We start from the raw sequence: 14,986 nt of genomic DNA on the forward strand, positions 1-14,986 counted from the left end.
AGCAACTGCAGTCACTGTGGGGTAGCCACCTGGCCCTTTCTCTCTTGTCCTAGCACCTGCTTGTCCTCATCTTCTGTCGCCATCTTCTCCATACAGTGGCAGGATGGCACACACCAGCCACCCCCAGCACACACTTACGAGATGTGATCAAATATGTGAAGTTTAAACTTTTTAAAATTATTATGGTAAAAGAACACTGCCATTACCCCCCTTCAAATTACTCCCCTTGCCTCAAGCACACGTCCCATTGCTCTTGTTTCTCTCTGAAGCTGTCCTGGAAGTCCTCTTTCATGAGTGTCCTTAGGTGGTGTGATTAAAGAAGGACAAAAGTCCGGAGAATGGTGCGTCCAAGTGCCATCTAGCAGAGAGGCAGCCTCATAAGACATTATGGGGTGCCCTCACTGACTTTACTCAATAGATCCGGACACCAAAATGTCCATGAAAGGTAAACGTTTTGGATCCGTTTAGGACATCAGGGAAGCTACAATAGCACAACTGAAGAGACTAACAAAAGGGGACTTCCAGGAAGTGGCAAGGACAAGGGGTAAGTGTGTTCAAAGCGAGGGGAAGGCGTTTGAGAGAGGTTAATGGCAAATAATAAAATTTTAATATTAACCATACTTTTCCGTTGTACCTCATACATACCCACCTATATGGAGAATGTTAAGCCTCCAAAAAGCTCCCAACCTCCAGGCCTGAGGCAACTGTTGGACACATAGGGGAGGAACCCTTATGGCGCCTCAGAGGCACCTCGTCATGTGTTGTTCTATCACCTGAAACCAAGCACAGCTGTGCCTTTTGGGCACTGTCAGGGGCAGATGGGAGGTGAGTTCAGGCTAGAACCTGCTCTCTGAGTGCGGTTTTTTGACCGATGGGACCTTGAGAAGTCTTTCACAAAGGGCCCAGAGCAGGTACCTTGGAAGTCCTCCTGCCAGAGAAGGGGCCTTTCCCCTGATCCACCTGCACCGCTCCCAGGATGCCCTGTTGGCCCCAGACTGGGTGCCGAGTGCTCTGAGAACCTCCTGAAGCTCCTTGCGTTGTTCCTGCAGAAAAGCTGTGCTGAACTGTAGACTCAAGGAAATTTCCTGTGCAGCTCCTTTTAAAGGAGCCCAATCAAGACTGGTCTGGGGTGCTTCGGAGGGTGCTCTTCAGCGTCCTCTCCCCAAAGGGTTTCCCTGCCCTTGCTCCAGGAGGACGAGGCTGACCCTGCAGACCCCAGGCCTCTGGGCTCTGGCCTCGTCGACCCTGTACATCATGGTGCTACAGGGCTTGCTTTGGGCCAGCCTAGGTCTTCTTCCCCTGCCTCCTCACTAGTGATGGCTGGGCTGAGCGGATAGAAAAGCACTTAACCTGTTTGGATGGCAGGAAAGCAGCTCACCCTAAATATCCACCTGGCCACCAGAGCTTCTGCCCCGTCTGCCCTCTCTGCCCAGGTCTCACACACATCTCTGGGGCAAGGAGGCACAACAGACCTCTGCCAGGACACACCTACGAGTGGAGCCCAGGCCTATTTTCCCACCAGTGCCCAAAAGAGCACAGAAAGCCCTTCTGTGACTCCTATAATCAACTGTGTGAGTACTGAGCGGAATTCCTCCAGACAGGTTTTCTCTCCGTTTGTGATTTCTTTTCCCTCTTCCTGGCTGTATGAGGAGGCTGGGATAGCTGAGGCTGGGGTCTCCCTGAAGATCCCCTCCCTTGTAGAAATATATGTTTAAAGCAAATTTCAGGGGGCACAGAGTACTTTATGGCTGAGGAGATGAAAGGAGAGACATTAACATCAAAAGAGTAAATGTGTCCAAGATTTGAGAGAAAGAGTAAAGTAGCTGTTTCGTGCTGATGAATCAGTAGCATTTGAATTGGAGATAACATAGTGGCAAACAGAATCACCATAGCTTCTTAGAACATTCTAGTATATTTGGCCTTGCAGAGACACAGTGAAGGGAGACACCTGGGACATCATCATATGAAACTACCCTCAGGTAGGAACTGTCCCTGTAGCATCCTGACAGGTGGTTTCTCCAAGCTTTGATTGAATACATGGAGTGACAGGGAGCTCACTACCTGCTGGACAGTGTATTTTACTTGAATGAAAGGAACCACCACAGCCTGGGGTGGTGAGAGACCAGAGCTAACACTGGGCCCTGGCTTGCTGGGAGTGTCCGTGGCTGCATGCAGAAACCCTCTGAAGGCATGGAGGTTGGTCAGTTCAGTACACCAGGCAGTGGCAGGGCATGCTTCAGCATCCCCAGGACAGCCCCAGGTTCTGTGGCTCCTGGGACACCCAGTCCTCTGCATCCAGCTGCTCTCACTTAGGATTTATTATAGTGAAAGGACATGGAGCAGAATCAGCAGAAAGAATAAGTTTATGGGATCCACAGAGGCCAGGAGGAAGCTGGCCAGAGTCTCTCTCTCAGGGACCGCATGGGAATGAGCAGAGACAGCGCATGGGAAATGCTGTCTCCCAGGGAGCCCACAAGAGACCCTGAGCCCAGGGTGTCTGTTAGGGGCGGGGCACTTTTTAAGCACCTTCTGCCTACTGTTTACCAAAATCCCAGACACCCAGAGGAGCGCAGGTGTTTGGTGCAGAGAATTTAGGCCCAGTGAGCCAGCCACAGAGGGCATGGTGGACACCAGCCCAAAATTCAGGTCCCCAGACACCAGCCAGCGGCCTGCCTGGGTGTCCTCAGCCACGCTTTGCTTGCAGCTGATGAAACATACCATAATTTCCAGATGCCTGATTAAATGGATATTACCAAGTTTTAACTCACCTAATTTATGTGATTGAATCTTAATGAAGTTAGTCCTCACAAGTGGCCTAAAAATGATTGCTTTAAAAATAACATAGATCAAAGGAAATACTCATAATGCAACCTCATAGGAGTGGCATGTATGTCCTTGAAATGAGATTTTTGACAGCCATCTGATAACTTAAAAGTAATGACATTGCGTATCTTTTCCACCCTTTATAAAATGTCTATGTTCTATATAAAACATGCTTGAAAATGACTTTATTTATACAATGTGATTAAAAATCCATTGAGTGCTTGAGTCTGTATGGCAGCTTTGCAAGCCAGAGTTGAGATCAGGAGATGTCAGCTCCGCCCCAGCTCCTCCCCACATTCCTGCACTTCGGAGGCTGGCTGCTGGGTGTGCTGGGGTGAAGCAGGCTGGGAGGAGGCAGCCTATTGTGGGGAAGTGACTGAGTTCCAGGGTCAGCTCTAGGGCCACATGCAGGGGGTTGAGAGAGTACATTAAATGCTCCGGGTCTCAGTGTCTTCATTTTCAAGGTGATTTCCTCTCTCAACTGACAATGCCAACAGGTCAGCCCCATCATTGTTTTTGTTTATTTTTACTTGCTATGCTTTTTACTCTGACCTGGTACTTGCTCCGTGGAAAGAGGAACGGCCAAAGCAGTGGGCAGTGATGTGGAACTCTGACAGGTGACAGAGTGCGACCTGCTCATGGGATAAGCTCAAGTCTGACTTCCCAGCACCTGGCACCTTCTCCTCTGTTTTGACTCCTTTCCCGCACTCTTGGATTATAATCTACACCCTCTTGGAAGTACAGTGCTTTATTTGTGCCCATCTGACTTCCCGCTTTGCTTCTGAAAAGATAAATGAGAAGTGGGGAAGAAATAGAAGGCTGGGTCCGCAGCGGACCTCATCAGCACTCACAGCTCTGTGCAATCACAGGACACTGTTGTCCTTCCCTGGGCGCCACATGCCCAGCTCACTCCCACTTTCTGTTTGTATTATTTTTATTAGCTCGTGTTTGCCATATGTAATGATTAAATTCACTGCGGAGAGTTGGTCATGGACATAACACATCTTACTTCTTTTTCTATCCTCTTCCTCTCTCCCCCTCCATCTCATGGTCCTCTTTCCACCTGCAAAAGATATCACCCTGCTTTTTACTATATATCTTTTCTTTTACTCCTTATAGTTATATTTCAGGTTTCTCACATAGGAGAAACTGTGTCTGTCTGAGTTATTTCAGTTAACATTGTAGACTCAAGATGCATTCATTTTCCTACAAATTACTCAAGTTTATCATTCTTTATGGCAGAGTACTACTCCACTGTGTATAGATACCGCATTTTCTTTATCCATACCTCTGTTGATAGACATATCGGCTTCTGCCAGGCTTTAGCTCTTATGAGTTGTGCTGCTATGAACATGAGTGTGTGTCACTGTTATACGATGTATTTAACTCTCTGGGAAAGGAATCTAGAAGAGGAAAAGCTGAGTTAAATGGAACTTGTGGTTTTCCTTTTATGAGGAATCTCCACACGATTTCCGTGTTGCTGTTCTAGCTGACATTCCGGTCCCTCACCTGACTCCAGCCTCGCTCCCAGCCTCACCAGTATTTGTTATTATTTGATTTATTGATGATAGCCATTATTTCTGGAGTAAGATGGAATCTCAATGTTGGTTTAATTTGCATTTCTGTGATGGCCCAAGATGTTGAACATTTTTTTTGTGTATTTATTGGCCATTTGCATTTCTGAGAGGTTTCTATTCCTTTCTGTTGCTCATTTTTTAACTGGGTCTTTATTTTGGGGATCTAATTTTTTTGAGTTCTTCATATATTCTAGATATTAGACTCTGTCCAAGGAGTAACTCACAAAAAATTTTCCCGTTCGGTAGGTTAGCTCTTTGCTCTGTTGTTTCCTAGCTTTTTAATTTGATGTGATCTCATTTATTGATTCTTGTTATTTCTTATGCAACTGGACTTTTGTTCAGAAAATCTGTGCCTATGACTATGTCTTCAAGTGTTTTACCTAACTTGTTCTCCAGCAGGTTACATGTTTCCGTTTTAACATTTAGATCTTTGATCAGTCTTGATTTTAATTTAGTACACAGTGGGGGATGTGGATCTAGAATCAATTTTCTGCATGAGTATAGCCTGTTTTCCCAGCACCATTTGCTAAAGAGGCTATCTTTCTTCCAGTGTTGTTTTTGGCCCCTTTTCCAAAGATCAGATAGTTGAATGCACCTGGGCTTGTTTCTGCATCCTCTATTCTGATCCTTTGAGCTGCATGTCTGTTTTTGTGCCAATACCATACTTTTTTTATAACTCTGGCTCTATAATATAGCTTGAAGTCTGAGATTGTGGTGCCTCTTACTGTGCTCTTGTTGCCCAGAATTATTTTTGCTTTTCTGGATTTTTTCACTCCATATGAATTTTGGGATTGTTTTCTCTAGATCTATGAAGAATTCCCTTAGTATTTTGATTAAGATTGCATTAAATCCACTTAACAGTTTTGGAAATAAGGTGATTTTGACAATATATTGGCTTTACCTATCCAGGAACAAGGGATGTCTTTCCATTTTCTGATGTCATCCAATCTCCTTTTTCAGAATATTGTAGAGGTCATTTGCTTCCTTGGTTAAGTAAATTCTTAAGTATTTACTTTTCTTGATGCCATTATGAAGTATACTGCTTTCCTAATTTCTTTCTTAGTGTATTTATTCTTGCTGTAAAGAAATGCTATCAATTTTTTTTTTTTTTTTTGGTTTTTGTACCTTGGTTTACTACTGAATTTGCTTATTAATTCTAGGAGTCTTCCTGTGGAATTTTTTTGGGTCTTCTAGGTAAAGGACTATGCCATCTGCAAATAATAGCAATTTAACGTCTTATTTTCCTACACTTTCCATCTCTTGCTTAGTTGCTCTGGCTGATGCTTAGAGAACTATTTGAACAGGAATGTAATAGCAAACATCCTTTTTGTTTTATTTCTGATTTTAGAAGGTAATTTTTCAGCTTCTCCCCATTTAAGATGATGTTGGCAGTAAATCTGTCATAATTGGCTTTTATCAGATTGATGTGAGGTTCACATATACCTATTTTTTCAAGATTTTTATCATAGATGGGTGTTAGATTTTAGCAAAGGCTTTTTTTTTCTGCATCTATTGGGATGACCATATGATTTTTGTCCTTATTTCTCTACTTGATTTATGTATGTCAAACCATCCTTGCATCCCTAGTCCTGACTTGGTTATGATGAGTGAACTTTTTGATGATTTGCTGTAAGATGACAAATAAGAGACAGACAGGCCTTAGTCCTGAGCAGGCACCCCAGGGCCAGGTGTGCACTTGGCACCCTGGTCTTGGTCTGAGTATCTGATCTCCAAAAATCATACTGGGCAGTAGTAGCCAAGTGACCTGATTATGGGGGAAGAGGGCCAGGCAGCAGGAAGAGGAGCGAAAGAGTGGGAGGCAGGACAGTCCAGAGGACTGGTCCCTCAGCTTCCTAGTGACTCCTCAACAGTGCTGAGTGTGACTGGCTCTCTCCCTGGGCTCGACAAGTGATTGGAAGAACCAAATGTCTATCAAACTGAAGTTTGATTGAAGGATGCTAATGGGACCCTACAGCATGTGGAGTGGAGCATCTGTCCGCGTCACCTGGATTCCTGCTGTCTCATCTGACAAGGTTCACCTGCCTAAGGAATAATAATGCCTCTGTTTTCTTTTGGCTTCTAGGTCAGGACCTGGATTCTCACCGTGGGCTACACAACTGCCTTTGGCGCTATGTTTGCAAAGACATGGAGAGTCCATGCCATCTTTAAAAATGTGAAAATGAAGAAGAAGGTAATTATTCTCCCTCCATTTCAGGGTACTTGCACCCTTCACACCATGGTTGCTTAGCACATAAACATTAGGCACCTACTGTGTGCATGCATTGAAGTACTTGCTGGAGATCCAGGTGAAACACAATTTCTACCTCCTGATGTCTCAACCTCATGGAGAAATCAGACAGAGAGTTTGCAACATTCAAAGAAAGGGCTGACAGAGGGTTTGGGGGGCACAAGGCACCCAGGGAAGGCTTCATGTTAGATGTGTCACCTGTTATGGAACTGGAGGGTGTGTGGGAGTTGGTCAGACAAAGAAGATGGGGATTCTGCAAACTTCATGTGCATCAGCTTAGTATGGCTAGGGGCCTGGGTTTCACAGGGTACAAGAACATGGTGGAGGGGAAGCTATAAGCCACATTAAAGAATCTGAAGTTTGGGGCTGGGGATTTAGCTCAGCAGCATAAGTGCCTGCCTGGCAAGCAGCAGGTTATGAGCTTAATCCCCGGTACTAAAACATAAAGAATCTGAAATTGAACTTATGGGCAGTGGGAACTCTTTTAAAGGGGAGAGTGAAATAACTGAGGAATCTAAGCTAAAGATTCTATTTTCAGAGGCCCTTAGAGGAGAGGAGCTCAGCCTTTGTACAACTGGAAAATATCTGCCACCTTTGTAGATGAGTGTGGCCATGACATTGGCTGAGCGTGACTGTTAAGATGTAGACACACATAACCTTGTTGCTTAAACTCTGGCAGTACTCTTGTTCTTTCCTTGCTCCTCAATACATTTTAGAGAAAGCCTCATGACCTGGAAGGTCCAGTGGTCTGTGAGTCCCCCCTAATATCCAAAATGTCACTCTGGGCACTGGCTCAGCCCTGTAGCATCCCCCTAACCTCAGGTGCTCAGAGGACAGAAGAAGAGCGGAACCCCACTGCAGTGCCATCAGCCTGCTGTCCTTGAGTCTGTGGGAGTCAAGGGTACCTGGGAGTTCCTGGGTATCAGCTGTGGATTGCAAGCCAGGGAGCACTCTATGACCTGTCCGAGCCTAGCTGAAGGGCCAGGTGACCTTGGGATAGGGAACCTCAGTACGTTCACGAGTGAGGGATGCAAAACAGGTGGTCTAGTGGGACACTATTCACCCACTATTCAAGTACAAGAGAGAAAGTCCCAGTAATGGGAGACCCACAAAGCATGCATGGAAGTCTAAAAGGTCCATTGAATTCCTGTCCTTACCAGCAAACCTGACATTAGCTGGCAAGTAAGGTTGGTTCCATCCCTGCCACCACTTAGAGGTCCAACTCTAGGGAGTTCAGACGTCATGGAGAATAGGATGGTGGGGAGAAGATCTCATGGTGGCCCAAGAGGAAGAAACCCATTCTTGGGAACTCCCATTCTGCCATCTGTTCCCTGAGATCCCTGACAGACAGCAAGCCTGCCCTGGCAGTGGGGCCAGCAGACAAAACAGGCCTGCTCTGCCACTGACCTGCCACATGACCTGCCACAGAAACATCACCTCATCTTTTTGGCCTCAGTTCCCTTATCTGTAGAATGGAGATGTAATAATAGAGCTGCCTCTTGCGCTGTGATTCTGTGCCTCCTGCCTCCTGCGAAGGGCACCTCTCAGCTCTAAGGCCCACTGCCTTCCTACTGCCAGGTCTGCTGTAGCCCCTTGACTTCTCCAGATGAAATGGGGTACACCCTGCCGTCTCTGACCAGCTCCCCTCCCCCACCCCATACCCAGGCCAGCTCAGGAAGACTGTAGACTGTGTTTAAAGAGGGAAAAACCTAGACCAGGCACCCATTCCCTGTGCTCCTTGCTGCTCTCAGGACCAGCAGCACTCGCAGGAGGTAGAACAACCTGACCGCCCAGGTGTTCTCCACCTCAGCTATCTGTCACAGTCCCATGAGAACATCGGAAAGCTCTAGGAAGGAGCCCAGCCCAGGCCAGTCAAACCCCAGTTCCTGCAGTGATGTAGCTGTAGCTGGTCGTCAATAGATTTTAGACTTTCCAAGTTGATATAGCTGACCCTGGCCATCTCCAGAGACTGGTCTCTGATCTCCCTCCCTACCGAAATGGCCTGCTGTTTGAGTCCTGTATGTAAAATGGTGTAGCTTTGACACAGAACTCATGTATGTCCTCTTGTATACTTTAAATTTAAGTTATTGACAACACCTAATGCAATGTAAATGCTATGTAAATAGTTGTTATACTACCCTATTGTTGTACTGGTTAGGGAGTAATTACAAGAAGAACAGTCTGGACATGATTAGGATAGATGGCGACCATTGTGGGCCTAACTACATAGAAAACCATCTTTGGCTGGTTGAGCAGAAGGTGCAGCCGGGGTCTAGAAAGGGGCCTTTGTACATAAGCAGATTATGGATTAAAGACCTTCTGCCTAGAGCAGGGCTGCCCAGATGTGGGCTGGCAGGGGCAGGTGAGAAATGCAGAGTTGGGGTCCACCCCAACCCCTAATCACCAGACTCTGGGGGTGAAGCCCAGGATCCCGTGTTCTCAGCATCCCTCTGGGCAACACTGAGGGCGTGAGAGGCAGGGGCACTCCTGCTGGGCAGCTCTGGGTAGACACATGCTCTGCCACTTGAGACAGCTCCATCCTGATTGGGAAGAATCGCAGTGTTGACTCCTTTTGTTAATATGTCATCCAAGTTGTCACCTGTAATAGAGCTGGCCTTTATGTTCCATTACTCATGTGATAACCGAGCAAGAATGCTCCACTGTTTGGCAACACGTCAGGAGAACTTCAGAAGTCTCCGGCTTCAGTGTCTGCAGCTCTGGGTGAGCAGAGATGGGACACGGTGGCCAAGGACCGGGTTCCTCTGCTTTCCTGCTGTACTGCCTGAGCCCCGGGAGCAGGCTTCTGCCCTTGAAGGGCTGCACTAACTTGTGGTTGGGGCTGGGGGAGTGGCTTTTCTGACAAACAAGAACACGCACACACACTTTTTCTCTTTGTTTTAACTTGCAAGCCTTTAAACCATTTTTATTACTTTTACTGTTTTCTCCTCTTTTTCTGCTTTTCTCCCCTCCCCTCTATTGTCTGTTTAAAGCCTCTTGCTTTGCTTCTTTTGCCTGCTAATGTCAAGCTATGGTGGAAAATGAAATGTAGGGCCCCTGAGGAGTGTGAAGTCAGACTGAAGGTGAAGGGTAGGGACACTGGAGGACAGTAATTATGTCACAGGGATCCAGAGGCCATCTGTGACGGTGAGCAGGGCAGCAGAACCAGTGAGGAAAATGACGTCGAGGATGGTGAGAGTGACCTCAGAGACAGGAAGTGTGTGAGAGCACCAAGCTTCCTGGAGAGACCTAGCAGCCTCCCCTGGCCCGCGCTGACACCAGGCGGCTCCGATCACACAAGGTCACTTCGCCTCAGTTCAGTAAACGCCACTGAACTGACCGTTCCAAAGTAGGTAAAATGGCCAGTTGTATGTTACACGTACTTTACTACAATTTCACAAGCCAATAAAATAAAATAATAACGAAAGACAAGTTTGGTTATGTAAAAAGCTAGAATCCATGGATGCAGCCACATTTTGGACTGCAGCTGCCTTAGCCTTTACGAAATAATGTGGTCCCTGACTACATGTTTAAAGTTGAAATTTCCCTGCGCCGCCCTGCCTTCCTCTAGCCTGCCCCTGGAACACCTGAAAACTGCTCACTCCCCACGCCTGCTCCCCAGTCTGGCTACGCTCTCTATGCTTTCTACTTTCTGTCCATGAATTGATTCCTCTGGGAACCTCACATAAACTGAATTGCACGGTATCTCTCCTTGTGTGACTGACTTGTCATCAGATTTCTTTTAAAAGAATTTGAACAATTTTTAGTGGGCCCTTTAATTTTTTACTGATATACTCATTAGCTTTGTATAAATTTATAAATGCAATCCTATACCTTTATATTACATTCTTCTTACCCTTTCCCTTTTTCCATAGTCTCTGCCCACTTCACTTCCCATCCACAATGTCAGGTCCTTCCCGAACACATAGACAGAAGCGTCACCCCATATGGCTACATTTCTAAAAACATCCGAGGGAAAGAAGCCTATTAAAGAAAATATTGGGGGGCTTGGGATTTAGCTCAGTGGCATAAGCACCTGCCTTGCAAGCAGGTGGTCGTGAGTTTGATCCCCGGTACCAATAAAAATGAAAAAGACAAAAAAAAAAAGAAAATATTGACTCATGACGAGTTAATGTTCCCCAAATTCTACATTTTTGTGGTACATTCCTATTGTTTCTAAAGACCAATCATAAAATCCTAAATGAAAAGTTTATTATTGCCTTTATTCTGCCTCTCACTAGGACCAAATTGAAGTGTTGAGATGAAGTAGTAACTGGATGATGAGACCTTCTGTTGTGGGGCAGATGTTCCCGAGGTCAAATAGGACTTGGTACTGATGCAGACAGAGACACAGAACATCATCTGGGCTGAGCCTAGGTGGAGGGCAAGGGGAAGGCTTCTCCTGCTACTTTGAAGCATCTGCAGCTTGAGTAACAGCAGGAGGGCAAGGCAATGTGTAATACACCCAGGGACACCATCCACACTGAGGGCGCGTGAGCTGCCCCTGCAAGAAGGCCAGTGTGGACTAGTCAACACCTGAAGTTTTAAAGAGCTAAAGAAATGTGCTTTTCTCTAAACAAGAGGTCAGTTAGGTTTCTTCCAGAAAGAGGCAGGTAACTACATGAGGTTTTTCAGAATCTACTGTCTTTTTGGTAGCTACTCAGCTCTGCTTTATAGAATGACAATACCCATGGACAGATATGCAAATGAGTGGGTGTGGCTTTATTTCCATAGATCTTCATTTACAAAACAGGCCATGAGTAAAATCTGTAGTTTGTTAATCTCTGCTTTCAACCACAATGGGAGGTGATATTTAGAAATGTCATTTCTATCATTTAGCCAACTTCTTCTGAACAGTTGTAACCCAAACTCTGGTCACCGAAGGTGGCTTATAGGGTAGTTCCCCAATTTATAGATAAGGAACTGGCTCAGTGGAGTCGGATTTTACCCAAAATCACACAATTCATTAGTTCACATAAAACTCAGATCTGACTCCAGAACCAAGTGCTTGACCATTTTGAGAGCTTTTGCTCCCATTTCTAGGGGCACAGAGTACAACACTGAGAGCTGCCCAGCTCAGGACAGGCCTGAATGTGATGACATCAGTGTGACTGGAGGCATGGCCCTGCCTGATGCCAGATCTAGGGCACGGGACCATGTTGATTTTCCTCTCCCTTCCTCACTGTTACGCTTTAAATTTGTTTTAAGTCACCTCTCTATGATGCTGTATTTTGCGTATGTATGGATATATTTGTTTAATTGTTCATTATTAGTCTTCCCCACACTGCAATTCATGCTCCATAGACAGTGACTGTGCTTTGTCTGCATCTGCACCCACAGGTCTAGAACAGAATCTGACTCCATGTAGGTACTCAATAAATATTTCTGCAGTAAGTAAATAAAGTGTGATTCATAACTACTTAGCTGAAATTCTTTCAGTAACAAGTGCTAGTCAAGTGCCGGGTTTTGGAAATGGGGTCAAAAAAAAATCAGACATGTTCTGTCTTGTTACTTTCAGGACTTCCCCACGATGGATCTTTCTGTTGAATAGTACTATGTCTAGTAGAGCTGAGGTGCAAATATGATACTCACCCCTAGGTGTCCCTGTCGTACACATTAAACAGAACCACTAATAATCAAAACTAAAGTCCAATAGCTACCATTTATGCAACACTTTCTCTATGCCAGATCTATACTAGGTTCTTCCAATAAAGCATCTCATTTTATTCTAATGCCAACTGTGTGACTTCGAGACTAATGGTCCCACTTTATCAAGGAGGAACCTGAGGCTCAACAGAATTGAGCAACTCACTAAGATCACATTTGACAAGAAATGAGATTAGAATTAAGTCTTTCAACTCCAAAACCTGTGACTTTTCCTTTATACCATACTTAGAAAATAATCCCCAGCCATAATACAGATGAGAAATTCAGAATAAGGAAGAAAGGAAGTGATTTGCCCGTGATCACCCAAGCAGCAAAGCATGAAGCCTGGATTCTAACCCAGGTCCACATAATTCTAAATCCTTCTGAATTCCTCTGCCCTATGCTACTTCAAACTTCAAACTTCATTTTATCACACAGAAGAAAAAAATCCTGGCCATGATCTTCTAAGGTTGACTGTGTCCCATTCAGGGCATTCCAAGGTTCACGAAGGAGGAGCTGGGCTCATTCATGAAGTCAGGATAAGAGCACACCAGCAGAAAAGTGGGAAGCACCTTCAGGGATGGTCCCAGCATGGAAAAATTCCAGGGGGCCACACAGCCCTGGGTCCAGCATCAAGTTCAGAGGCCTCTTCCAGCCTATCTTTGGAATGCCCAAACTCCTCGGGCATTTCTGCCTTTTTCCTCTGTTTCTGAAGCCCTTGGAGAGTTTTCTGGTTCCCCAGTGGGAGACAAGCATTAAGCCAGGGTCTTGTTTTGGTTTTGGTGACTAGGATCGAACTTACAACTGCACACTTGTTAGGCAGGAACTTATGCCACTGAGCTAAACCCCAGCTTACGCCAGGTTTTGACAAAGCATCACTGGTTCACTGGATCCTTCTTGAGGATTCAAATACAGGCCTTTGTCAGTGTCCTGAGCCCAGGTAAAGCGCTTTTGGTGGATTTGAACTTTTGGGCAGTAACTCAGCAGTATTTTATTTTTTTGTTTTCTTCATATCCAACCACAGAGAGGCTGGATACAAAGTTTCTGTTTCTCCCTTTGAAATGGCAGGACTCGTGAAGCACCAAACTGGGCAATATTTCTTGGGCTTCTGTTTCGGTTTTATTTTTCCATAATTCTTTTCCAGAACAACTTCATCACTCTCACTTTTGTCTGTGCAGTAGTTGGAGGTGACAGAACACAAACCTGCAGTGAGTCAAATCCAAGTGAGCTCTGGGGCTGACACTTTGCCCACAGGCCTCTTCCTATCAACACATGGAAAGCGGATAGGACTCTCACAGCATTGCACAGGTCTCCAGGCTGCAAAGAGGCCTGGGAGGGAGCTCAGTTTCTTCCTTTTATATACCTTCATCTCCAGGCATCAAAATTTCAAGTATTTATTGCACACCAAGTCTGCTATGTCCTGTGAACCCATAAATGAACATACAGTCTTCCCAATCCTCCGAGGAGGGCAGATATATATGCAGTGCAATACTGTACCTGGCCAGTGCTGCAGGTATCTGAGAGCCTGAACTCTAGAGAAAAGAGGAATTTGGTTCAAATCTGGGATTCACCTCTGAGTAACTTTGTCTCATTGAGTCATTTACTGAGAGCCCACAGTTCCTCATCTGCAAAAGCCTCAGTTTCTTCATCTGCAAAATGGAATAGTTATAGTACCCTCCCTTATATGGGATAATGCATGTGAAAGCACCATTGTAGGGGCAGGCACAGAGAAACTGTTCATTGCACATTAGCTGTGGTTCTCATTGTTGCTACCAGTATTGTTGCTTTTAATAATTAAGTATACTAACAAAGTGCTCTGGAAACAATCATTTCTCCTGGGAAAGTCAAAAGGGACTCCCTGGGGGGAGATGACATTTGATCTAGATTTTTAAGGATAATTAGAAGTTTGCCAGGCAGAAAGAACTGGGTGTTCCAGACCAAATAGCCAGCATCTACCGAGACCCGAAGAAGGGTAAGAATCATAGCTTGGCTAGAGATGAGCAACGGCCAGATTTCGACAGAGTGCACCTGTGTGCTCAGGAAATAGATGGCCCAAGCTTGTGACAGTGCTTGAACTTCAAACAGAGGACCTTGACTTGGTTTACATGTGGGTGGTGCAGAGTCTCCAGACACTAGCATTAGGGACCTGCGATTCAGTCTCTACTCTGCCCCAATCTGTCAGTTGCAGGATAGAGACATTTTCTCACATCTGCCTGTCCCCTTATAGATCATCAAAGACCAGAAGCTGCTTGTGATCGTGGGGGGCATGCTACTGATCGACCTGTGCATCCTCATCTGCTGGCAAGCCGTGGACCCGCTGCGAAGGACGGTGGAGAGGTACAGCATGGAGGTAAGTGGCCAGCGAACAGGAGCGAGACCTGCAGGTGCACACAGCTTCAGCCAAGGGACAAGCAGGTGGTGCACTGCCAGACTGCGCCACTCCCGCTCAGCAGCAGCTCCTTAACTGCACTGCTTCTGTCCAGCTGTATATCATTTCAGGAAGGAAAGATACAAGGTATGGTGGAATAATTTAGTATCGATATTAATGTATTCAGAATAAGAAGAGATGCTGAACTGCTTAAGAGCATACTCTCATACACTGTAGAAGTCCCCATGTACCTGGTCCTTGGTAGGAGGAGTTTTGTTGCATTGGTAGCCTTCCACTAAGGAAAGTCTCTTAAGCAGTTAGCAGACA

At 45.6% G+C, this 14,986-nt stretch overlaps 1 protein-coding gene across 1 annotated transcript in view; it reads left to right on the plus strand.

Annotated features, from left to right (window-relative positions):
* The window catches only part of Gabbr2 (gamma-aminobutyric acid type B receptor subunit 2), a 355,790-nt gene that overhangs the window by 287,873 nt on the left and 52,931 nt on the right, over positions 1 to 14,986 (plus strand). Inside the window, exons 12-13 of the mRNA XM_063224805.1 lie at positions 6,484 to 6,591; positions 14,519 to 14,641. Coding sequence (XP_063080875.1) covers positions 6,484 to 6,591; positions 14,519 to 14,641 — 231 coding nt within the window. The remainder of the gene's footprint in view (positions 1 to 6,483; positions 6,592 to 14,518; positions 14,642 to 14,986) is intronic.

This window comes from Cavia porcellus, unplaced genomic scaffold (assembly GCF_034190915.1).
Source record: "Cavia porcellus strain 051 isolate PalLab524CR breed Dunkin Hartley unplaced genomic scaffold, mCavPor4.1 scaffold_1, whole genome shotgun sequence".
NCBI lineage: Eukaryota > Metazoa > Chordata > Mammalia > Rodentia > Caviidae > Cavia > Cavia porcellus.